Genomic DNA, 24,327 nt, shown 5'->3' on the forward strand with positions numbered 1-24,327 from the left:
GGAGGGACTGAAGAGGCATTTTTCCAAAGAAGACATACAAATGACCAATGGGTATTTGAAAATGTGCTCCAAATCACTAATCGGGGACATGCAAATCAAAATCACAATGAGGTGCCATCTCACACCTGTTAGAATGGCTATCATCAAAAAGACAAGAGATAACAAATGTGGGTGAAGATGTGGAAAAGGGGGGACCCTCGTGCACTCTTGGTGGAAAATGTTGAGTTGGTGCTGCCACCACGGAAAACGGTATGGATGTTCCTCAAAAAATTAAAAATAGAACTACCATATGATCCAGCAATCCACTTCTGGGTATATGTCCAAAGGAAATGAAATCACTGTCTCAAAAAGATATCTGTATCCAATGTTCATTGCAGCATTATTTACAATAGCCAGGATACGGGAACAGCCTAAGTGTCCATCGATGGATGAAAGGATAAAGAAAATTCTATACACACACAGTGGAATATTATTCAATGAGAAAGAAAAGAATCCTGCCATTTGCAACAAACTGGATGGAACGTGAGGGCATTATGCTAGGTGAAATAAGTCAGAGAAAGACAAATACTGTATGATCTCACTTATATGTGGAATCTAGGGAAAAAATCCATGCTAGCTCATGGAAACAAGAGAACAGATTGGTGGTTGCCATAGTGAGGGGGCGGGGAGGTAGCGAAAATAAGTGAAGGTGGTCAAAAGGTACAAACTCCCAGTATTAAGATAAGTCCTGGGGATATAATGCGCAACATGGTGACTAGAGTTAATATTGCATTGTGTATTTGAAAGTTGCTAAGGCAGTAGATCTTAAAAGTTCTCACAATGAGACAAAGAAAATTGTAACTCTGGGGTGATGGATATTGAGTAAACTTATTGTGGCAATCACTTTGCTATAAATACATAAATCATGTTGTGCACCTTAAACTAACAGTGTTATAGGTCAATTATATCTCAATAAAACTGGGCGGGGAGGGTACAAAGTTTCATTAGGCAAGAGGAATGGTTCTTGAGATCTATACTGCATGGAAGCTATAGTTATTAATCCCGCGTGGTATACATGACAGAGTAGATCTTAAGTATTCTCACTGCACACACAAGCACACGAAAAAGAAAAAAAGGTACCTCGAGAGGTGCTGGATATATTAATTAGCTTGACTGTGATGATCCTTTCACAATGTATACGTGTACCAAAACATCCGGTTGTATACCTTAAATATATACAGTTTTTTATTTGTCAATTATGCCTTAGTGAAGCTGAAGAAAATTTATTTGGTATGCTGAAATATACTCTAAATAAGATCACAGACTTCATTGTATGCTTTTGGGTTAAGGTGGCCAATTGAAACTTCCTTAAAAAATTATTACTCTTTTTTTAAAAAAATATTTTATTTATTTATTTGTCAGAGAGAGAGAGAGAACAAAGCAGGGGGAGCGGCAGGCAGAGGGAGAGGGGGAAGCAGGCTCCCCACTCAGCAGGGAGCCCGACGGGGGACTTGATTCCAGGACCCCGGGATCATGACCGGAGCTGAAGGCAGACGCTTAACCGACTGATCCACCCAGGCATCCCAAAAAATTATTACTCTTGATAAAATGGGCAAAAAATAAAACCAGAAGAAAAAAAAAAACCCACCCAAGAGTAAGGAAGGAAAGAAGCATAATCTAATTAACTTAAAAAGTGGGTGACCAATGAAAGGTCTATGTACTGAGTTTAAGAAACCATCCTCCCCCCACGGGAATGGTGGACCCCCAGCAAGATGAGGAACTTTAGTTGGGCATTGAACAAAATCTGAAAAGGGAGCAAGAGCCCAGGTGTTTTACCAAAAATTTTACACTCTCTGAAATGAGCCTTAACCACCTGCCCGTCCCCTCATACAATTCTCTTAGGCTAGAGAAAAGTGAACAGAACATAAAAACACCCAACCCTTTCCCTCTCACTTCGAGTGGGGGGGCGGGGAGAAGAAACTGGGCTCTCACAGTGGGACATCAAGGAGTCACCCACAGGACGTCAGAGCAGAAAGGACGAATTCGCAGAGCTGTTCAAGCATGAGGACAGAAATTGCATGGCAACTGCAAGCGTATTGCATCGAGGGCAAAAACGTGGAACAAAGCATGCAAAGGAGAACAGCAGAGCAGGAGACTCCTCACAACAGCATTATGTTCCAGCACAACTTACTAAGAGCATGAATTCAGTTTTTAAAACAGGGAGAGACGAAATGATGCCCCATGAGAAAGAGATAAAAGGGAGATTGCCGATCTTAGGAAATAGAGCCGCACGTTCCAAAACTCGTAGGTTAGAAACAGCAAGGAACTGACTAGCTATTGCTGCAAATGTGAGTTGTCGCAGAAGAGAGGCTTGAGATAATTACAGCGCATGAAGAAGAGAAAGCCAATGACAACATAATTAGAGAAGAGTTAATAAGACAGGGTGAGATAATATAGAGCGCCAAGGAATGAAGCAGTGTAAATTAAGAGGTAAAATACAAAGGATTTCCCTGACCTGCAGAAGGAACTGAATCTGGGACTTGAAAGAAGGTACTTTCTCCCACAAAATTTATTTCGCCATGTTTAATGCCAACACACGTCTTAGGTAAGCTATAAACTCCAAGGAAATTAATTCTTTAGGAACATCACCCATGTGGCATTCCTGCCAAGAATATTCAGCTTGAATCAAATAATGAGGAAACAATCAGATGATTTGGACCACGGGGGAAAGTTGAATATTGTGTATTGTATAAAGTATTATATGAAGTTTAATTTTCTGAGTGTGGTAATTATAGTGTTGGGTATATTGGAGAAGATCCTCATTTTTCCCGGCTGTATGCTGAAGTATTTAAGGGTGCAGTGTCACGCGACGTCTATTGCTCAATCTCAAATGGCTCAGCTGGGAGAAGGAGAGAGTAAGGGAGTGCCCTTGAGCACAAATGGGGCAAAATGTGAACAATCAGTGGGTCTAGATGAAGGGTATGTTGTTCACTGCACTTTTCTTGCAATTTTTCTATGAGTTGGAATTGGTTTCAAAATAAAAACTTGGGGAAAATAAAAATTTGTTGGGCATTGAACAAAATCTGAAAAGGGAGCAAGAGCCCAGGTGTTTTACCAAAAACACCTCTAGCCAAAAAAGCCCTCTAGCCAAAAAAGCAAATCGTCCGCCAAGAGGAGACATTAGGCTGGTGGCAGGCTTCTCTGATCACCCAGAAGAACACCTTCACAGAGTTCTCCAGGAAGGGCAGAGTGCCCCAAGTGTTTTATTCCCAGCCGGGATGGTCAAATACAAAGGCAACAAATGCGTAATCATTGAAAGCGTTCTTGAAAGAACGCTACTCTATAAAACAAAAATAAAATCATCAGTGGAAATCTATTCCATTAAGACATGAACCAAACAGGTTGGCTGGCTCGGTTGGAAGATTGTGTGATTCTTCATCTTGGGGTTGTGAGTTCGAGCCCCAAGTTGGGCGGAGAGATTACTTAAAACTAAGATCTTAAAAAAAGAAGAAGAAGAAAAGAAATGAACCAAATAAATAACTCAGGATTTGGGGCGCCTGGGTGGCTTGCAGTCGGTTAAGCGTCTGCCTTCGGCTCAGGTCATGATCTCAGGGTCCTGGGATCGAGCCCCGCATTGGGCTCCCTGCTCAGTGGGGAGTCTGCTTCTCCCTCTCCCTCTGCTGTTCCCCCTGCTTGTGCTCTGTTAAATAAATAAATAAATAAAATCTTAAAAAAAAATAACCCAAGACTCAGGAATAGAGAATCTATGAGCATTCAATTCATTTAAATGAAAACTAATAATAAATAACCACTGGCGTTATGGTTACGCTGTGGAACACAAATTCCACCAGCCTGGAGGGTGTAAACATAATAGTATAACAAACACTGAGCAGGGCTGAGCAAGAGAGGGGGTATGAGGTGCCAGTGTCTTTATTTCTCAAAGCAGAGTCACTAGGGCTTGACATTGAAAGGTAGTGGAAAATGACCCTCAAAAATTTTTTAAAGGTTTTATTTATTTATTTATTTACTTACTTACTTATTTAGCGAGTGTGAGTAGGGGGAGGGGCAGAGGGAGAGAAGCAGACTCTCAGCCGAATGCAGACCCCGATACGGGGCTCGATCTCACGACCCTGAGATCATGACCTGAGCCGAAACCAAGGGTTGGATGCTCAATCGACTGAGCCACCCAGTTGCCCCTGAACCTCAATATTTTTAATAATCTCATATGATTTTAGAAAGGGGTCTTTCAGAAAGAAGTCTCTCTCTCCGGTGAAGAAACACTTACTGAAGCTCAGTGATGTCTGTGTTTTAATCACACCGGTGTCTTTTTATTCTATTAAATCCAAGTAAAATTAAATCTAATACTTTTAATCAAAAATAGCTTGATCCTATTTTGCAATAAGTTATAACTGATTTGTTCTGTACGTGTCAGTCTATAGAAAGATGTCTGGAATGACATTTTCTCTAATGTTAACAGCATTAATGTCTGAGTGGTGGAATTTTAGATGACAGTTTAGCTTTTATCCCCATAGTCGTCTTCAGTTATTTATAATTAACACATGTATGTCATTTTTTTTAAATGATAAGGCTTCATTTTTAAGTGATTAGGCGTTAAAGGTTTTATTTTTGAGTAATCTCTACACACAGTGTGGGCCTTGAACTCACGACCCTGAGACCAAGAGTTGCCTGCTGTTCTGACTGAGCCAGCCAGGTGCCCCAAGAGTCTCCTTCTTGGTTTCTCTCTCTCTCTTTTCCCTTTGCTCGTTTGTTTTGTTTCTTAAATACCACACATGAGTAAAATCATATGGTATTACATATGTATATCATTTTAACAAAAGTAATGGTGTTAAGCTTTTAAAAAAATATACATGAAATGCCAAAATTTAATTCTGGGTAGTGGAAAGATGGGGGATTATTAATTTCTTCTTTGTGCTTTCTTTTCAGTTTTTAAAATTACATAAATTATAAAGAGTAGGTACAAGAGCATGCACACACGAAAGGTGAATCTGACCTTAGGGAGGAATGGCCTTTCCAGGCATGTAGAAGTTAGAAACTTTAAGGTGATAACACGAAGGTTATGCCATTTCTGAATGTAAACAACAGTAACAGCCACACAAACTCACCAGAAACAAAACTGAAGGGTAAACGAAAAATTGGGCAACAGGTGTATACAGCTGAAATGGGAGACCCTAGACAGTTACCTCTTACTTCCATTCTTTCTCCTTCCCACTTTTCCTATAGCTAAAAGGGCTGCCTCCATTCTATCCCTTTCCTTCCATCTAATCCGTCCAACATTTATTGAGCATCTAATATGTCCCAGTCAGCCGTGCTCGGTTCTGGAGCCAAGTTGGACAGAACCCACAGTCCCTACCTTCAAAGAAGCAGGAAGCACCTTGCACTCCATTTGGTGAAGGATCAGGATAGGCTAAGGGAATGTGATGAAGAACTCAGCCAGACTTTCATGACTGGCACCTCAGATTCCCGTTGGGTATCATGCTGGGTCTGGAGACTGATCTTGGGTCCACTGTCTTCCATGCAGACCCAGAACCAGATTGTCTACTTCATTCGCTGCGTACCAGTTCCCATCACCCCGGAGAACTTTGAGGCAACTGTGCAGTATGGGACCGTGCGGGGTTCCTACATCCCGGCCCTGCTCCGGCTGCTCAGTGGTGTCTTTGCCCCTCAGATCTTTACAAACACAACCTGGCCAGAGAGTATTCGGAATCATTTTGCTTCTCATCTGCACAGATTCTTGGCTTGCCTCACAGGTGAGCAGAAAGCCTCAAGTACCTGGCTTCTCTCTGGTACTGCACCGACAGTAGCTTGAATGAGGCAGGTGGGAGATTCATCCCGGTACCTGTGCAGCCTGGCACGGAGCAGGTCCCCATAACATGCTTGTTGAAGGAGTGGATCAGGGAACAGAATTTGCCTTCCAGTGCAGATACAGTTTCCTGCTGTAGAAGGTTGACCAGACCTGCTCAAACATAGAGTTGGATATTTCCAAGAGTACACGTGGGGTAAGGGGAAATGGCAGGGTGGGGGCTACTAGGGGGAGTACATATATCATACCAGAGAGTGTTGAGGGCGTGGTGCAGATCTTTGACCTTATTTTACCTCAATGGGGTTTCCCATTTTTCCCCCCAAAAAAAACAAAACAAAAAAAAAACACAAAAAAACCTGAGTCATCGTTTCTTTTGCCTGTTCTCCTGAAATCCACCATACTAGCTGGGCCCCAGATCATCAACCGTGATTGCAACTGGGCTGGCATAAACTCAACCCCCTCTGTGAACTTCCATGGTCCTTTCCTTTCCTTAGATACTCGATACAAACTGGAGGGGCACACCGTTCTCTACATTCCTGCAGAGGCCATGAACATGGCGCCGGAGGTGGTGGTTAAGGACAAAGAGCTGGTACAGCGGCTGGAGAGTGAGTGGCTGGCATTGCCAGTGTGTTGGGGGGTCCTAGGGGAGAGGAGAGGCCAGATGCAGAGAAAGGAGCTGGGTGAGGAGGGCTACGTAGGTGGCAGAGGGAAGGACACAACTGGGGAGCAGCATAGAAAAGTGTAAGAGGTTTTGTACTCTCCCTGGCAGCCTCCATGATCCACTGGACCCGGCAGATAAAGGAGGTGCTCAGTGCCCAGGAGTCTGTGGAGACAGGAGAAAATTTAGGTCCTCTGGAGGAGATTGAGTTCTGGCACAACCGATGCATGGACCTGTCTGGCATCAGTAAGCAGCTGATGAAGCAGGGAGTGAAGCACATTGAATCCATCCTGAGACTTGCCAAGTCCTCCTACTTGGCGCCCTTTATGAAACTGGCCCAGCAGATCCAGGTTTGTGAGTGGCCCCAAGGATGGAGGCTCAGCAGAGGGTGGATAGTGGTTGGGACAGTCGTTAGTTGGGTATTAAGCGGAGGGAGCCAGTGTAATCCTCAACAGCAAAGATTGATCCCCCCCAATGTGTTTGGACTTGCACTTGGGGGAGAGTACAAACGTAGTAGGACACAGGGTCCTAGGGAGCTCATAGTTTAGTTAGGGAGACTCCAGTTAGTTGACAAATATACATGGAGTACCTGCCATGAGCCCAACCCCTATAATCCAGCTCAGAAAACCAGGCTTACACAAAAGAGGATCACTAGATGACACGAGGTCAAAGAGGAACCCATAGCGTTCAGCCAAGAGAATTGCAAGATAAACACATGGAAAATAAATTCGATAAAGTATGACAAGCTGATTATGTTAGCGTTGGGGACGCCCAGAAGGGCAGGGTGATCTGTGGAATATGGATGTGGAGGACTTCTCTCCCCAGGCGGGATTTTGAGCTTGGTGGTGAGGGGACTGAGCCACAGCTAGGTGGACAAGTCTAGAAGCCTGGTTGAGAACAGGGTGGTGAAGGGTGCTGGGTGAAATGGCGGGGTGTGTGTGTGAGTGGGGGTGCTGTTGAGTGAGCTGATCAACAGCTGGTGAGTATCGACCTTGTGCGGGGTTCTGAATCCAGCTGGGGAAACTGGAGGAGTGGACACAAAGCCCGAGCTGGGGACTCCTGGTCTAGTGGGGGGGACGGACTCACCATGAGAAGAGTCTCAAGGACACTGTGCTAGGAACTAGCACACAAATAAGAGCAGATAGCTGGCAACTCCTGTCCTGAGGGCTCACAGAGACCTGAGATGCTTGGTACTAGGTTTTGAGAGAGGCAGCTCAGGGTGTGCTTCCCCATGGGTAAACAGTGCTTGCTTTGAACCGGTTCTTTCTGATGGAAAGTCTACTCTGGGTCTTTCTTCACCACCAGGATGGTTCTCGTCAAGCACAGTCAAACCTGACGTTTTTGTCAATCCTGAAGGAGCCCTACCAGGAATTGGCCTACATGCGGCCTAAGGACATCTCCAGTAAGCTCCCCAAGTTGATCAGTCTCATCCGCATCATCTGGGTCAACTCTCCCCACTACAACACTCGGGAGAGACTGACCTCCCTCTTCCGAAAGGTATGTGTCTGCCGGGCTGGGACGGGGCGGGGTGGGGGCGGTGAAGCTGATTTGCTGGAGACGGGGGTGTTCACTCAGCCGGAAGCATGTGGTGGAAGGCAGTGAGGAGTGGCCCCGGGGGTCAGACAGAGACCGTGGGCTTCTGCCTGCTTCTTCAACCCTAGAGCGCTCTGGGTTGGGGCCTGGGCTGGACAGCTTGCTTCCTGATGGAGTAGCCAAAGTGGGAAGAGGGGCTTTGAGAAGGGGAGTCCATGGAGCGTGGCAGGGGAGGCAGGAAGGATGGACCCCAGGCTGAGCACTCGCTGGGAAGTGAGCTGAGCTGAACTGGGGAGCGGGGTGCAGGTAGAACCCCGAAGGTTTCCCCCCGGCCCGTGTCAGCTGGGTATCGGGAGCCAAATCAAGCCTGGGAGGCTGAGACCTGAGGCTGTCGGCCCCTCCTGCAGATGAGCAACGAGATCATTCGCTTGTGCTGCCACGCCATCTCTCTGGACCGCATCTTTGAGGGCCATGTCACTTCCAGCAAGGAGGACCTGCAGGGCTGCATTGCCTGCTGTCAGGCCTGGAAAGATCACTACCTGCGGGCCGTGCAGATGCATACCCAGTACGACGTGGTCCCCCGCCGTCTCTGTTACCCCCTCTGTTCCTCCTGAGGGCGGAGATGACCCCTCTCACTTGCACTTTTTAAAAGCCTACAGATTCCCTTTTCCTAGACCTGGTCCCCGTTTCCTCTCTGGATACAGCTATCCTAGCTCCCGGCCCTAGGTTCTCCTTACTCTCATAACCGTGCCCCCTGATTCCAGGAATCCTTCCTGCTTTACTCCTCCTCGCTTGGCCTGAAGGTCTGAAATTCCATTATGTACAAACCTCCTTCCAGAACGGAGATATCTTGCCTTTCTCCCTCAGTTGTGCAGGAGAACTGCTTCTTGGGGTCTCCTTTTCTAAGGCCCTCCTAGGACTCCTGGTTCTAGCTTTGCACGGGCAGGCTGATAGCCAGCGTCCCTACATTTGGATTTGGTCCCTCTTTCTCCCAACACAGGTTCTCGAGTGCGGGCTGGGTGCTCGACCAGACCAGCATATTTGCCCAGGTGGACGCCTTTGTGCAGCGTTGCAAGGACCTCATTGAGGTGGGCAGAGGGTCAGGGAGCGAGAGTTATAGGGGGCTCCAGACCCCCGGCCGGTGGGAGGCGCAGAGGCTCAGCAGGCTGCTTCCCCGCTCTTCCCTTGCTGCTGGTCCCGCTCTCTTAGACTGTTGCCTCTTTACCATGGCCCTGGTGTCTCGCCGTTCCTTCCGCCGCCAAAGGTCATCCCAGGAGCTCCTTACCTCTGGCGGGTCCTCCCTCGTGTTTTGGACATTTTCAGTCAAGCCTGAGCGTGCAGGCCCGACTGGTCAGAAGAGGGAGCAGGAGGCCCCCTCACGCGACTTCATTTCAGGTATGCGACTGCCAGTACCATTTTGCCCGCTGGGAGGATGGCAAGCAGGCTCCGCTGCCTCGCTTCTTTGGTGCCCAAGGGCCCCAGATCACGCGCAACTTGCTGGAGATCGAGGACATCTTTCATAAGAATCTCCAGGTGCTGCGGGCTGTTCGCGGGGGCATCCTGGACGTCAAGAACACCTCTTGGCACGAGGACTACAACAGGTGAGGGGGTCCCTCAGCGGCGGAGGTGCAGGGGAGGGAGGCGGGGAAGAGAGCGCAGGAGGAGGGGCCCGAGTCCAAAGCCCCGCGTGGAAGTGACAGGTCAGGGGTGGGGAGGAGCCGCTGCTCAGAGGCAGGGTTCGGGCTGGAGCCCCCGTTGTGCCACGTACTGGGCTGGTGGCTCTGGGCACGTCCGTTCCACCCGTTAGAGCCTGTTTCCTCATCTAACAAAGCCAGCCATGGAATCCATCTCACTGTGTCGTTTTGGGGAACAGACGATTAACGCGCGAGCGTAACGCTCTGCGTGCCTGGCCTGGGAGGGCGGGGGCGCCCTCGGCACCCGGGATTCCTACTCGGGGGGCGTCCTCGGGGCCGGCGACTGCGCCCGCCCGGCCCCACGCTTCTCTAACGGTGCAGGTTTCGCACTGGAGTCAAAGACCTGGAGGTGATGACTCAGAACCTGATCACCTCCGCCTTCGAGTTGGTCCGAGACGTGGAGCAGGGAGTGCTGCTGCTGGACACCTTCCACAGGCTTGCCACGCGGGAGGTGCCGCCCCCCTCCCTTCCCCCTACCTCCCTGCTTCCTCCTGTGCTTCCTTCAGTCCCAACTCCATTCGTGCCCTTCCGCAAGTCCTCCCTTCCCTCCGCTCCCCTCGCTTCTGGATCTCTAGGGAGTGCGCCTCCTTCGGCAGGAGTCACGGGAGGGAAGGAAGCCGGACCCCCAGGCCCTGTTGTCAGGCTCTTTCCCTTCCTTAGGCCATCAAGCGAACCTACGACAAGAAGGCGGTGGATCTCTATATGCTGTTCAATAGCGAGCTGGCCCTGGTGAACCGTGAGCTGAACAAGAAATGGTCATACCTGGAGCCCTACATGGCCCAGTACTCTGGACGGGCCCACTGGATGCGGCTCCTGCGGCACCGCATCGACAGGGTCATGAACGTGAGCGCCTGGCCTTTCCCAAAACTTGTTCTCAGGGAGCTGAGGGGGTTCGCAGGCTGTGCCCCATGCTGGCAGGGGTGGGGGCCCCATCCAGGGAGTTTCCCCAGAGAGTCTTCATGATGGGCCAGGGGAGTGGCAGGTGCTGGTCAGTGAGGTGGCCATGGCTTCTGATGAAGTTGGCAGACACGGGTCATTGCAGGCATTTCCCATCAAGGTTGGGGGGGGGGCAGGAGGAATAGGGTCAGCATCCCAGAAGCTGGGCAGGCCCTTAGAGGGCCCTGTCCTCCTAGAAGAACTGGCACAAAGAAACAGGAAAAATGCCTCTCAAAGAGCTTTTGGGGAATGTAGGTTGAAGGCTACCGAGGTGCCTGCCATCATGTAATTGGTTCTGGGTGAGAATGAGGCATCTTCCCGATCGCCGAGTGAGGACCGTGGTGACGAAGGGTTCATACTGGTTTTCCACCTCGTACCTCTTAAATCCTCACCTGCTGTCATTCCCGTTCTTTGCTGACTTCTGCTGAGCTGAATCTCTGTGCTTTCCCGTTCACGCTGCTGACTCCCTTTCTCTCATGCCCTGGTCTCCTTCTCTCACCCTGCTGTGTGGCTCCACGTTCCCTCTGAGCGGTCAGACTGGGCCTCACGCCTGATGGGTGCGCGGTGTGGGAGACCGTACCGTGGGGGATGGTGGCTCGTGGGCTCGGGCCAGCCATTGTCCCTCCCCCTCAGTGTCTATCCAGTGCTCACTTCCTGCCCCACATTGGAACGGGAGAGGAGAGCGTGCACACCTATCAGCAGATGGTTCAGGCCATCGATGAACTGGTTCGAAAAACCTTCCAAGACTGGACGTTAACGCTGGACAAGGACTGTATCCGGCGGCTGGACACGCCACTGTTACGAATCAGCCAGGAGAAGGCGGGCATGCTGGATGTCAACTTTGACAAGTACGAGACCCAGTCTGACTCCTTGCCCCGCTGCGCGCGTCCCCGGCTCTCCCCAGAGAGGGAGCGTAACTGCTGTCTCTCGGTTCCACGCGCCATTCTGGTTTGGAACTCTCTCATATGCTGTAATACGGGGACTAGCCCCGCCTGCCTTTGATCTACCGTTTATTCTCCAAAATAACCCATCACAAACAGGCAGCCCCCAGTAACCCACTGATCCAGTGATGTAGGTGTTCGGCCACTAGATGGCCATGGCGGCCCAGCTAAGTCACCCGGGCCACCGGCGAAGGTATGGGTTTGTGGGGGGGGGGGGGGGCGGACGACGGGTGGGGCTGGCGGGTCACTCTCTCTCCCTCCTACAGCTTTCCAGTTAGGACAGTTTCAGGTTCCCATCCTTTACAGTGTAAGTGATTGATGTATTTTCCACCGCGAGAGCCTTCCCCGTGCTGGGAACCGAGGTAGGCGCCACGGATGTGTGGATGGCAAAGCCCCTGGCCACGGCCACTCTGCGGGGGAGCCTGAGGCCCCGAGGCCCCGAGGCCTGTAAGATGCAGAAGAGAACACTAAGGAAGGAGCTCTGTAAGACATCTGTCTACAGAGATTGCAAACCGTCTGGTGACAGTTTTTCTTAATTGGAAGGCAATCACTTTCCACTTGATTGCTTTTGGCTCCCCGTTGTCATCAGCTGCCTCCCCGGCTCCTGGGCTGTGGCTCCTCGCCTTGGCTTCGACTCCCAGGCAGTCCTGATCTGCTGGGCCCTGGCACGAGGGGCTTTGCTAGACAGGGCCTGGGGGCAGACGGAGGCCAGGGGACGGGAGGCACCAGGGTGCAAGGACACGCCATGGTGGAGGGACGGGGCGGAGGAGTGGTGCCGTGTGTCAGGGGAGGAGAGGCATTCGTGAGGACAGAGACGTTGGAGCCTGGAGACCCGTCCTTGGCCGGGCGGGGGTGTCGGAGAGCGGCCCTGAGAAGGTCCATGGGTTTTTGAGGTATGGCCAAGCGGCCCCATAGAACAACGGCTTCGTAAGTCAACACTCTGATTTTGAGGAGACAGGGGACGAGGTCGGTATTACCCTCGCGGTGACATTTGCAAGCAGATAACGGGGTTGAAACTGCAAGACACATTGTCCCGTCAAGCTGGGTGCTCCCAAAGGGGCTGTGCTTGGAGTGACGCCCGGACGGACGGACGGACGGACGGATGGACGCACTTGAAGTGATACCAATATGAACGTGCACAGCCCAGCAGTTGCCTTTTTCCCTGGAATCAAAGGGTTGTATTCAAATAACAGAATTGTGGTAGCACCAACGATCCGTGTTTACATTTTTTTTTAAAGATTTTATTTATTTAATTGACAGAGAGAGAGAGAGACAGCGAGAGAGGGAACACAAGCAGGGGGAGTGGGAGAGGGAGAAGCAGGCTTCCTGCCGAGCAGGGAGCCCGATGCGGGGCTCGATCCCAGGACCCCAGGACCATGACCCGAGCCGAAGGCAGTTGCTTAACCAACTGAGCCACCCAGGCGCCCCCCGTGTTTACATTTTAAGTATGAGAGAAGACAAAGGTTGAGCAAGAGGTGAAGACACGTCACAGGTAAGCCGCCCCAGCGGGCTGGGGGCCGTGCCTCCTCCCGATCCTCGGGGCAGAGTCTGAACCCTGGGCTCCATGTGCCTTGCCCTGTGACCTCGGGCGAGCCGCCGAATTCCTCGGAGTTTCCTTATCCTTATTTATCAAAAAATCCTTTTCTGTGCTTGTCACGAGGTGAGATGGCGTATGTGGAAGTCCTCACGAAGAACCAACAATCCACAAACATGATTTTCCCTTCAAAAGAACTGCCTCAGGAAGCTGCGCGAACACAGGACATTCAAAGCAGATTTAGCAAGGAGATATCGTCGTTTTGTAAACGTTATTTTATTATCATTTTTTAAAATAATAGTTGTAGTTTTTAAAACAGTTTAACCTTTTACAAGGGGTGATATAAGGTCCATGTTACAAAACTCAATATTTACACCAGGGTAGACAAGGAACAGTCCGACTCCACTGCTGTATCCCTGTGACTCAGTTTCTCTGTACAGAGTCTGTGTCACTAGTTTCTTGGGGAACATATTCCAGCAATAAGAGTGGATAGCTACATAAACAGTCTCTTTATACAAATAGTAGCATACCATATACACTGTGCATCCAAAGTGTTTTCAAATGATTAATTTTCCCATTATAAAGGTGTCGACAATTTTAGAAAATTCGCAAAATGCAAGAAAGTGAAAGGGAAAAAAGTCTCCCCAAAGATAACCATGCTTCGTGGTTTGGTCGATTTTTTATCCCCCACTCTCTTTTACCACCCCCACCCCCCACTTCATACTTTTGTTTTTCTTTGATTTAAAAAAAAAATCTTTAGTGGGTATTTTTAAATTATAAAAATAGTGCCTGCTCACTGTAAAAAAAAAAAAAAATTGGATGTGGCAATATATACAGGAAACAGTGAAAATCCAGCCCCCAGCCCCCACTCCCTGGAGCTAATCTCGATTACCAGGTAATCCAAAATACACACTGCACACAAAATAGGATCACATCGTAAACGGGGTTTTTTGCAACTTGCTTTTTTTTAAGGTTAACAACACGCGTGGGGTGGGGGTTCCATTCTGTACGGGGAGAAGTATGTGGTTGTTCCCCGCGGTGTCTAGCATCCTATAGTGTGTACTGTGACTCAGTCAGCTCAGGACTGATGGCCTTGTAAGTTGTTGCACGGTTTCTGCAAGGCTTCTGGATATTCCGTACTGGTTGGAGGATGTCGAGTGGGCTCCCTGTACCTTGTGCCCGTCCTCCCACCGTGGTGCGTTTGCCTGACGTCCCAGCGGGATGCCCATCGGGCTCGGAGAGGCTTAGGAGAAAACTTGCCAGTCTGCTGTGATGGTCTCCCTTCAAGGAGCACATGAGATACTTATCTGAAGCACCCACTGCATAATCTTTACAGCAGAGCCTAACAAGGCAACTCTGGGCCAAATATTTATGGCCTGGGTTTAACCGAAACCCAAATAACGGCTAGAATGCTTCTCCCAGAGAGGAGTGTTTCTGTCCCTGGTCAGTCGCTTACTAGAGGGATCTGTTATAAGCTGCTTTACATTTTTGTGGTTTCAAGATAAAGCCGCCTCAACCCAGTAAATTATGTATGGGGGGAGAAAACAACAACATGATTCTGGGGAAGGGTGAAAAGTCTGGGCTCATCAAACCAGTAAAGAAATCCAAGACCGTTTCCGCTCTTCTCCAACATCTTACCATGGAGGTGCAGATGACTTTATCAGGCTCACCCTTTTGTGCTCAAGGGTCCAGATAAGATCTCCAAATAAGCATGCTTTTCAAGCGTCCTGAGTGTTCTCAGAATCACCTGACTCGCCCCCCCCCCCCGCGTTCGGAGCCTTCTGGGCCCTAATAGAGCCTAGTTTATCTCACAAGGGGCTTTTTCTTATCCCACCTTATATCCCAAACCTTTGAGCTCTGAAGTCCAAATTGGCTTTTACCACATTTCACGGCCAGACTGGCTTCACCGATCGCACGTAACTCGAACATGTTCCGGATGTCCTCCCTGCGTCCCACACCACCTGTACACCACCATGCGGGTGCCCCAGAGCAGGAGGGTGGACACGGGGAGGCCTGTTGGTTTTCTGTGTGTAGGGCCTGCAATTCCTTCTCTTCCCCCAACCATATAGGACCTTCTCTATGGGATCGGTTCATTCCGGACTGTCAGCCCTAAACTCAGCTGACTTCACTTTCCTGCCTCTGTGGCCTGACCACGGCTCTGAGGATCCATGAGGAAATATCTTACAGAAATAATTTCCCAGGCTGATTTGTTTTTTTTTAAGGAGATTTTATTTGTTGGGGCGCCTCGGTGGCTCCGTCGGTTGTGTGTTCGGCTCTTGATCTCAGCTCAGGTCATGATCTCAGGGTCACGAGATCGAGCCCCGTGTCAGGCTCCACGCTCAGCAGAGTCTGCTTCTTTCCCTCTGCTCCTCCCTGTGCTCGCGTGCTCTCTCTCTCTCTCAAATAAATAAATAAGTCTTAAAAAAAATAAATTTTATCTGTCAACATAAAATGTGCATTCTGGAAGTTAATTGACACACTTCTGGCAAAGACAAGAGCATCCCTGTGGAAAGAGTTCCTCCTAGGATGTTGAGTTCAGCTCAACAATCAAGACGGCATCATCCCAGTCAGTCCTGTCGACCGACAGGTTAAAATCTGCTGATAGGCCTTCAAGTTACTTTGAAGATCTCGTCAAGATGACAAAATGAAGAGACATCTCGGTGGGACGCTGGGGAGCACACTCGCCCACGTGGGCTGGCCGCGGTGTTCAGGGAGACTGATTTGGAGCCTCCAGTCTGAAGAACACGGGAGGATATGTTTGTGCAGCTAGAAATGCCCAGACCCCGCTATCCGTCCAGCGAAGCTCTCACACTAGTTTTGGTTAAGTCAGTATTTAGTGTTCAGCTTAATATGACTCTGTTAGTCCCATTTGTGGCTGGGCAGAGGAATTTTGTGGTGATGGTTCTTTCCTGGCTAGTCTGATGTTTGCTCTTTTCGGAATTGATAATTACCTCGCTATTTTTCTTAGCACACTGTTCACTGTCATAAATTCTCCCAGATGGGTCGTATTTTTCCTCACTCCCTGAACCGGTTTCCTGTCTTTCTTAGAGCTAGCCCTGCTAGAACTCCCTTTCCTCCGGAGTCAGTAGAACTGGTTAGTTTCGAGGCCTGCTACTCAGGTGTTAGCCTGGAATTCCGACCCCCACTCCCAGCCTCTTTTCTTGTTGGAATTCCTGTTTCCTTTGTCTTCCTCTTTCTTGGTTTAGGCCCTCATTTTGGTGGAGTGCATTCTTTACTAGCTTTCTGGGAAATGGTGCATGGGAGGCAAATTTTTTGAGTTCTTCTGTGACTGACCATAGTTGTCTTCTGTCCTCCCCTTGTTGGATGTTTGGCTGGATTTGGAATCCTAAACTGAAAGCAATTTTCCTTGGCTTTGGCCTCTCTCTCTTTTACTTTGGAGGGTTTCCTTCAATGCCTGGTAATCCACTGTTGGTGCATGTGTGAGAGAGGCCTATTCACTTGAAAATAATTTCCCTCACTGGAAGTTTCCTCTCTAGTAAAGGTGAAGATATAATCCTTTGCAAAACTTCAATTACGATATTTCTTATTTTGTTCTTTCAGTGCTTGCCTGTGGAGCAGGCACAGAATATTGTGGAATTTTCACCTCATTGTGCTTCCAAGTAGCATTTCAGTAATATTCGGAACACAGACTTTCATGAGAGCATCTCCAGGTTGTGGGGGCTTTTGATCGTGATTAAAAAGTACACGTTCCTTAAAAAAGAAAAGAAAAGAAAAGAAAAGAAACCACACAGATTTTACAAATCATGTGATTTTTTATTCAAGCTTTTTAAAATTTTTGAAAATATTCTATATTTTCTTACGGCGTTTTATGATTTTATTCTTTATGTGTAGATGTCTGATCCTTTTGAGACTTATTTTGATGTAGGGAGAGAGCAGCATGTGCAACTGAGTCGTGTTTTTTAATCCCCAGACGGCTAGCCAGTTGACCTGATCTCATTTATATAACGTAACAAATTCCCACGGAGCGTTGTGTCTATTTTGGGTTTCACTTTTCTGTGCTGGTATGTCTGTCTCTTCATATGAAGGAACCCGACTGCTTTAATTATTGACCTCATTCCTCTCCCTTTGCAGAGTTTTTGGGGGAGACTTTTAATATTTATTTCCCATAAGAACTTTAGAATCAATCTGTTTAGTCCCCAAAATAGTCCCGTTTCTATTTTTATAGGAACAAGGATTGGGTTAAATTTATAGATTAGCTAAAGAAGAATGAACATCTTTAAGGTTTGAGTCTTTCTATCCAAGAATAGCATTTTTTCTTTCAGTGTATTTAAATCTGCATAAAATATCTATAAATCATTTTTTCCATGTGCATTGACCAATTAACAAGCGATGTCATATATAAAATTTGCATATAGATGTTACGTATAGACATCTCTTGTTAATTGGTTAATTTGGGTATTTTATTTTTAGTGTTTTAATGGTCACGGGTCTCTTTTCCTCCATGAGCATGTTTAACTGGTTACAGTTTTTATATTGGAAAATAGTTCTGTGTTCTGCCCTCTTGAAAAATCAGACGCTCCAGTCACACTGGGCGCTCGTCCCACATGGCAGCAATTGCCCGGAGTCTTCGCTCTTTGAGATGGATGACCGCGCACTCTTTGATCAACTTTAGGCCAACGTCCAATTGCTATTTGGCATCGCGTTTGAGCCACGGGTGTCTGGGAGATAGCGGAGTTTCTGAACTTTGCTTTGACTCTAAAAGCCCAAGGAGTTGGGAGTGGGTTGGATGCTGGACAGTGAGGCTGAGGGAGGACACGCAGCTCTGGTTTAGGCAGCAGGACGGGGCTGGTCCCAGAGCCAGGAGCTCCCCGCGTGCCGAGTGGACCATGAGTTTGTTTCTGGACATGCGTGCGCAGTGCCCGTGGGCCGAGGCAGGGAGACATCCAGGAGGCAGTTGGGCATGCAAGTCCAGAGCTCCCGTTAGCCGTGTAGATCTGGGGGTCAGCAGCTTCTAGAAGGCAGCTGAACTGTGGGCATGGATGAGCTCGCCCGGGGGGAGTGCTGGATGTGAAGAACCTCCAGGAGCCTGCATTGAAGGGAGATGCAGGGCAAGCAGATTCCTCGCAGGGTCTCCAGTGCCCAGCTGAATGGGGTTTCCAAGGGATGCTAGAGACAGAAGGACACTTGCACCAAAAGGCAGGCAGACAAGAGGGAAATTGTGGCCTGGAAGCCAGGGAAGAACGCAAGAGCGCGTCCGAGGAAGGCAAGGCAGGGAGGAGTCCAGCGTGAGAGGGCGGAGGGCCAGGCCTGATGAGGCCTGCAGGGCTTGGGGACAAGGTGTCCCAGGGAGACTTGACAAGGGCAGTTGTGGAGGCGAAGGGGACAGAGGAGTTCTCGAGGACAATTCTGTATGGAAGGTGCGCGGTGAAGGGGAGTGCGGGGCCTGGTACCCGCAGGGGGATACGGAGTCCAGGGGGGCCGGTTGGGTTTGGTTTTTTTCAAGATGGTAGAACCTTGGCCTTCTTTAACTGTTGAGGAGAGCGGGAGGGGATGGCATCTGAGGAAGCAGGAGGAAACCGTGTCAGGACGCGGAGCCCAGGAGGGGGCCTTGGCCTTGGGTGGGAGGAGGGCCTCTTCCGTCCTAAACAGGAGAAGCCTCGGGTGGGACACAAGTCCCCAGGCTTCTGGGTTTTATAGCGGGAAGTATGTGGAGTCTCCTGATGGCTTTTGTATCCCTGTGGTGTAGGAGGTGGGCTTTCCGCAGAGACAGGGAGGGGCAGGTCTGAGAGAGTGCGGAGGCACTGCCAGAGGTGGCCGCGAGCACAGGAGGGGGGCAGCCTGGGGAGACCCCCACATGCAGCGTGGGGAGCCCTCGGGGTGCTCTTGTATGTGGTCCCGTCTTGCTGGGCCGCCTGCGCGGTGCGGGGGTGGGGGATGGCAGCAGATTGAACCAGGGTTGGGGTTCCGCCAGGTGGCTTACACTAAGGAGCGAGTGAGGAGTGGCAGGAGGACCGCGAAAGTGACAGATGGCAGGGTCTGTGGATCAGGAGGCGGTGATGGGGGGAAAGCACAGCGGGAGGAGAGCCCGTGGTCAGTGATGTGAGGTCAAAGATCAGGTCCTTTGGGAGGGCAAGTGCTGGACCTGGGAGGACACTGGGCTCAGGCGGAAGGGCGTCTGAGGGGCTGATCTCAGAGGTGGCGCACTCAGGATGTGGCTGTGACAGCCGGGAGGGAAGGGCGAGAAGCTCCCCAGATGGGAGGCTACACGTGCAAGTCAGATTTCTCTGGTATTGGATTTAACAGAGGAACGAGAAACAGCTGAAATCCGTTTGAATACTCAACCCGATATTGCCCCAAGTATGATCCTTCCAACATGTAGTTAATATAAAAATTACTACTTGGCCATTTTCTATTCTTTTTTTCATGCAGAGTCCTCTCTGCCTTCCATCTCTGTGTCTTTCTCTCTACTTTCGAGAGATTCCTGTTGATTTCATTGTTAACGGGCTTTTTGTTTATTAATGTCGTGCTATGGTCTTTAACTTCCAAGAGCTCTTCTGGTTTTGGGTCACAGATGCTCTCTTCTCTCTCTCAGGATGTTCACACAGTTTTGTTGCGTCTTCTTACTTGGTGGGGGCAGCTTTTGTTCTGCGTGGCCCCTGCCCCCTCGTCTCTCCTTGGAGTTGGCTTTTCTTCTCTTTGGTTTCTCTTTCTTCTCTTCTCAAAAGGCCCCTGCCTTTTGTGCTAGGAAGGACAGAGACCGATGTTTTGTGATCCTTGATTGTCCATCTTCAAGGGCAGGGAGCTGGAAAGCGGACTGGAAACTCTGCTGAGCCCGCCGTGGGGCTCATCAACTGTGGGCTGTTTCCAGGGGACCCCTGAGGTCGCCGTCCTTGGAACTCATCCCTTAGGCTGGCCAGAGGCCACGGGACTGTCCTCCGGGCTTCGTTCTAAAGGGTGTTTGTCCAGCTGCCCGAGCGCCGGTTGCTGGGTGGGAAAAGAAGGCTGGGGGTCTTAACATTCACTGTGCACATGGACCCTTAATGTCCCCTCCTCTCAGTACACCCCCTCCTTCAGCCGGGCCTCGGTCCCCAGTCCAAGACCCTCCGTCGGTCTGTCTCTGTACTGTCTCTCCAGATAGGAGCCTTCCTTCTTCTGCTGGGGTGATGAGTGAACTTGCTTAACTGTGCAGAGTAGGGGCAGGGACAGGTGGGGAGCTGTTTCCACAAGCTTCCCTTCCTGAGACGCTCAGAGACACCACCCTGGGGCTCAGAGAGCCCCATGGCACCAACGGTCTCCATCGCCCCCTGAGGGTGCCGGCTCTGCTCCTTACCCGGCGGCTTCTCAGCTTCCAATCTGCCTCTGAGGGTTTATGCCCTAAACACACAAAGGCCCCCTTTACTGCTGTGGGGGTTTGGGTAGGGAGGGCAGCAAAAGTCAGTGAGTCCAGCCAGCCTTCTTTACTGGGAGTTCTGCTTCATTTCTTATCTCTGTCTCTGTGCCTCCCAGCCCCGCTGCCCTGGGGCCGCTGCTGGCTCCAGGTCAGGCCCTCCAGCAATCCCCTGAGCTGCCTTGCCCTTTCTCCCCGAGGTCCCTACTGATTCTCTTTGTGGAGATTGACTACTGGGAACGGCTGCTCTTTGAGACGCCCCACTACGTGATGAATGTAGCCAAGCGGGAGGAGGACCTGCGCATTCTTCGGGAAAACCTGTTGCTTGTGGCTCGAGACTACAATCGGTAAGGTTGCAGTCCTCAGCACAGCCTTCTGTGTGCCTTCTGAGCCCCTCTGTGTCTTATCTGTCCCGTGATGTCATCTGTCTCCTGCAGGATCTATCCTTTACATTTGACTATCTCAAAAAAAATGCTTTCTCCTACCCTCTTGTATGGCCCTGCGGTTATTCCTGTCCCTTGCACTTTTGTCTTCTAGCTTCAGGGTAGAGAGCAAAAACAACCCAACCAGGTCCTCTCCAACCCCACAGGTCACTGGGGCCATGTATACTGTGGGCCCGGGTCACTTTTCTATAATGAAACTGGGGGCATTAGCATCGTGGGCATAGGATAACATCGGTGTTACTGAACCAAGGCCACACTCGCACCCTTCTGTTAATACCCTTGGTACTTAACTCCGGACTGAGGCTTTGCTCTGGGTTGGGTACCTCTCTCAGCCCAGTTAAAGTCCAAGTGAGCGGAGCCAGCAGTCTTGTCTGGGCATCTAGAACTACACGGTCCAATATGGCGGCCCTCAGAGCACGTGGCTATTTCTATTTTAATTACTTAATTGGAATTACGTAAAATCTTAAAAATTGAGTTACTCATTCGCACAGGCCACATGTCAAGTGCCCCACAGCCACACTTCATGGTGAGTGGCGACCGTTCGTGGACAGCACAAAGTGTAGAGCGTTTCCACTATCGGTGAAAGTTTTCTTGGAAAGCACGGTGTAGCCTTGTGAGTTTCCCGATGTCTCCACCGAGTTTCCTGGTGCAGAGGAGAGGCCTGGAGAGCTTGTCCCACCCACTGCCAGTCTTCTCTCATACACAGGATCATTGCTATGCTGTCCCCAGATGAGCAGGCCCTCTTCAAAGAACGTATCCGATTCCTGGATAAGAAGATCCACCCTGGACTCAAGAAACTGCACTGGGCCTTGAAGGGGGCCAGTGCCTTCTTCATCACAGAATGCCGAATACACGCCAGCAAGGTGGGTCCTGGTCACTAGGCTCGGAAGGTCTGCAAGGCTGACCCAAAGACCGGTGTGTGGATAATCAGTACAGAGATCAGGGAGTAGTGTGAAAAACGAAGCATGCTGAGGTGTATTATTTTTAATGTGAGCAGCTCTGGCTTGAGGACAGGTGGGAGGATAGCTCGGAGCCCAGAGGGTCTCTTCCCAAACTGAGGCTCCCCTGTGGGCGCGGTCTGACTCTAGGTGCAGACCATAGTGAATGAGTTCAAGGCCTCCACTCTGACCATTGGCTGGCGAGCCCAGGAGATATCTGAGACGCTGTTGGTGCACATCAGCGGCAAACGGGTATACAGGGACCTGGAATTTGAGGAGGACCAGCGGGAGCACCGGGTGGCCGTTCAGCAGAAATTGATGAGCCTGCACCAGGACGTGGTGGCCATCATGACCAACTCCTACGAAGTCTTCAAGAATGACGGCCCTGAGGTGCGGGTCCTGGGACCAAGGCTCTGTGGCTGGGCGAGCCCCCCGGGGCCATCAGAACTTTCTCTTGGTTTCCCTGTCTACCCTTTGTGGGGGCTTCTCAGACGTCCTGCTCTCCTCTTGGGTTCACCCAACCTTCAGTCTCTCAAACCTCCTTCCTTCGGGACTCTGCATCCTACCTTTCTCTTTAACCAGCTTATTGCCTTCCCCAGTGACCATGTTTCCCCTGAGGGCCCACCCTTCCACCCATGCCTTCCCCCAGATCCAGCAGCAGTGGGTGCTGTACACGATTCGGCTGGACCGCATGATGGAGGATGCCCTGCGTCTGAATGTGAAGTGGTCGCTGCTGGAGCTGTCCAAGGCCATCAACGGGGACGGGAAGACCACGCCCAACCCCCTCTTCCGAGTCCTGGTCATTTTGCAGAATGACACACAGGGAGGTGTGGCACAGGTGGGGACCTTGACCCCTGAAGTTCCAAAACTGTCTCTATTTTCGGTTTCCCTCAATCCTTAAACTTCCCTGAATCCCTTGGCCTTGACTTCATCCTGTGGCTTCCAGGGCTGGTTCTGAGGTGTTCAGCCTTCCCAGTCCTGAGGCTCCATGGCCCATGCTAAGGCCATCTCCCCTGTGTTTCCCCCTCCTCCCCGCCCCGCCAGGTGGAATTCTCACCCACTCTGCAGACTCTGGCAGGTGTGGTCAATGACATTGGCCACCACCTCTTCTCCACCATCTCTGTCTTCCGCCACCTCCCCGAAATTCTCATCAGGCGCAAGTTTCATCGTGACCCCATCCATATAATCGTGGGTGAGTGGGCAGTGGGGAGGGCACCAGGTGCAGGGCCACCAGAGACTTAGGGAGGGCCAGAGCCAGGAGGAGAGGCCGGGGCCGTTTCCAGACATGGGGCTGGTCATCTCCGTGATGCTGGGAAGGCCAGGTCGGGGGCCAGACGGGGAAGGGAGCAAGGGTGGTGGTGGGAGTGGAAGGTAAGTGACTCATGCTCAAGGGCTTCGGGACTGGGGTGGGAGATTCAGAAGGACGAGTTTGGGACTGGGGCAGGATAGGAGGCGCCCTTCTGAATCCTCGGGCTGGATCCGACTCCCCCTCTGCTTACGAATGCTCACAGTTGAGCTGTATTTCTTTGGGGAGATGGTGTTGGAGAGGAGGACCCAGTGGCCAGGGCCCAGGCTGGAGCTTGGGTTAGGCTGGGAGTGAGTGAGAAGCGTTTTGCTGGCTCTTCAAGAGCGAGACGAGGACATCAAGAAGATCCAGGCCCAGATCAGCAGCGGCATGACCAACAACGCGAGCCTGCTGCAGAACTACCTCAAGACCTGGGATTTGTATCGGGAGATCTGGGAGATCAACAAGGACTCTTTCATTCGCCGCTACCAGCGTCTCAACCCCCCCGTCTCATCTTTTGACGCTGACATTGCCCGGTAAGGAGCACAGGTGGCTGTGAAGCCTAGCATCCCGGGAGGAGGCCCAGGCCTACGGGCTCGGGAAGAGGGTTGGGGAAGGGAGAGCTGCAGAAAATGTGTGTCCTCAACCATGGGAGAAGATCAGGAGCTAGGGCATGGGACCTCTGTTTCTCAAGGGGTAGAGATCACATCAGAGCTGGACAAAATTTAGGGGAATGGTCTTGTCTTTTTGTGTGTGTGTGTGTGTGGGGGGGGCGCACCCACAGGGTCCTGTTGGGAAACAACAATTGTAAAGATCTGAAGGGTGAGAAGCAAGCACTTTTTTTTTTTTTTAAGGTTTTATTTATTTACTTGGCAGAGAGAGACACAGTGAGAGAGGGAACACAGCAGGGGGAGTGGGAGAGGGAGAAGCAGGCTTCCCGCCGAGCAGGGAGCCCGATGCGGGGCTCGATCCCAGGACCCTGGGATCACGACCTGAGCCGAAGGCAGATGCTTCACGGACGGAGCCAGCCGGGCGCCCAAGGTTGTGAGGTCACTGAGTCTCGTGAAAGCTCTTTGCACGCTCTAAGGCACTGTGCAAATGTAGTCACTACACAAGCACTGGTGTGGTAAGAAGTAGGATTCAGGCGTGCAAAGCCGTGGAAGGGCTGGGACATTAGGAAAGGCTGCATGAAGGGCCTGGCGGAGTGGGTAGGGGTC

General features: G+C 50.6%; 1 protein-coding gene across 5 annotated transcripts in view; it reads left to right on the forward strand.

Annotated features, from left to right (window-relative positions):
• The window catches only part of DNAH2 (dynein axonemal heavy chain 2), an 80,839-nt gene that overhangs the window by 8,404 nt on the left and 48,108 nt on the right, over window positions 1-24,327 (forward strand). For 4 of the 5 annotated variants that reach the window (XM_073881652.1, XM_073881650.1, XM_073881651.1 and 1 more), the window contains 16 exons: window positions 5,519-5,747; window positions 6,295-6,405; window positions 6,570-6,808; window positions 7,764-7,955; window positions 8,399-8,556; window positions 8,992-9,079; window positions 9,387-9,592; window positions 10,007-10,136; window positions 10,346-10,528; window positions 11,255-11,469; window positions 20,645-20,791; window positions 21,594-21,750; window positions 21,976-22,215; window positions 22,475-22,663; window positions 22,870-23,017; window positions 23,454-23,646. In XM_073881652.1, the coding sequence (XP_073737753.1) occupies window positions 5,519-5,747; window positions 6,295-6,405; window positions 6,570-6,808; window positions 7,764-7,955; window positions 8,399-8,556; window positions 8,992-9,079; window positions 9,387-9,592; window positions 10,007-10,136; window positions 10,346-10,528; window positions 11,255-11,469; window positions 20,645-20,791; window positions 21,594-21,750; window positions 21,976-22,215; window positions 22,475-22,663; window positions 22,870-23,017; window positions 23,454-23,646 (2,825 nt within the window). The remainder of the gene's footprint in view (window positions 1-5,518; window positions 5,748-6,294; window positions 6,406-6,569; window positions 6,809-7,763; window positions 7,956-8,398; window positions 8,557-8,991; window positions 9,080-9,386; window positions 9,593-10,006; window positions 10,137-10,345; window positions 10,529-11,254; window positions 11,470-20,644; window positions 20,792-21,593; window positions 21,751-21,975; window positions 22,216-22,474; window positions 22,664-22,869; window positions 23,018-23,453; window positions 23,647-24,327) is intronic. The other variant, XM_073881653.1, reaches the window with a different exon arrangement.

This window comes from Callorhinus ursinus, unplaced genomic scaffold (assembly GCF_003265705.2).
Source record: "Callorhinus ursinus isolate GAN/ISIS: 27379988/994484 unplaced genomic scaffold, GSC_fseal_2.0 scaffold43, whole genome shotgun sequence".
In the NCBI taxonomy this organism is placed as follows: Eukaryota; Metazoa; Chordata; class Mammalia; order Carnivora; family Otariidae; genus Callorhinus; species Callorhinus ursinus.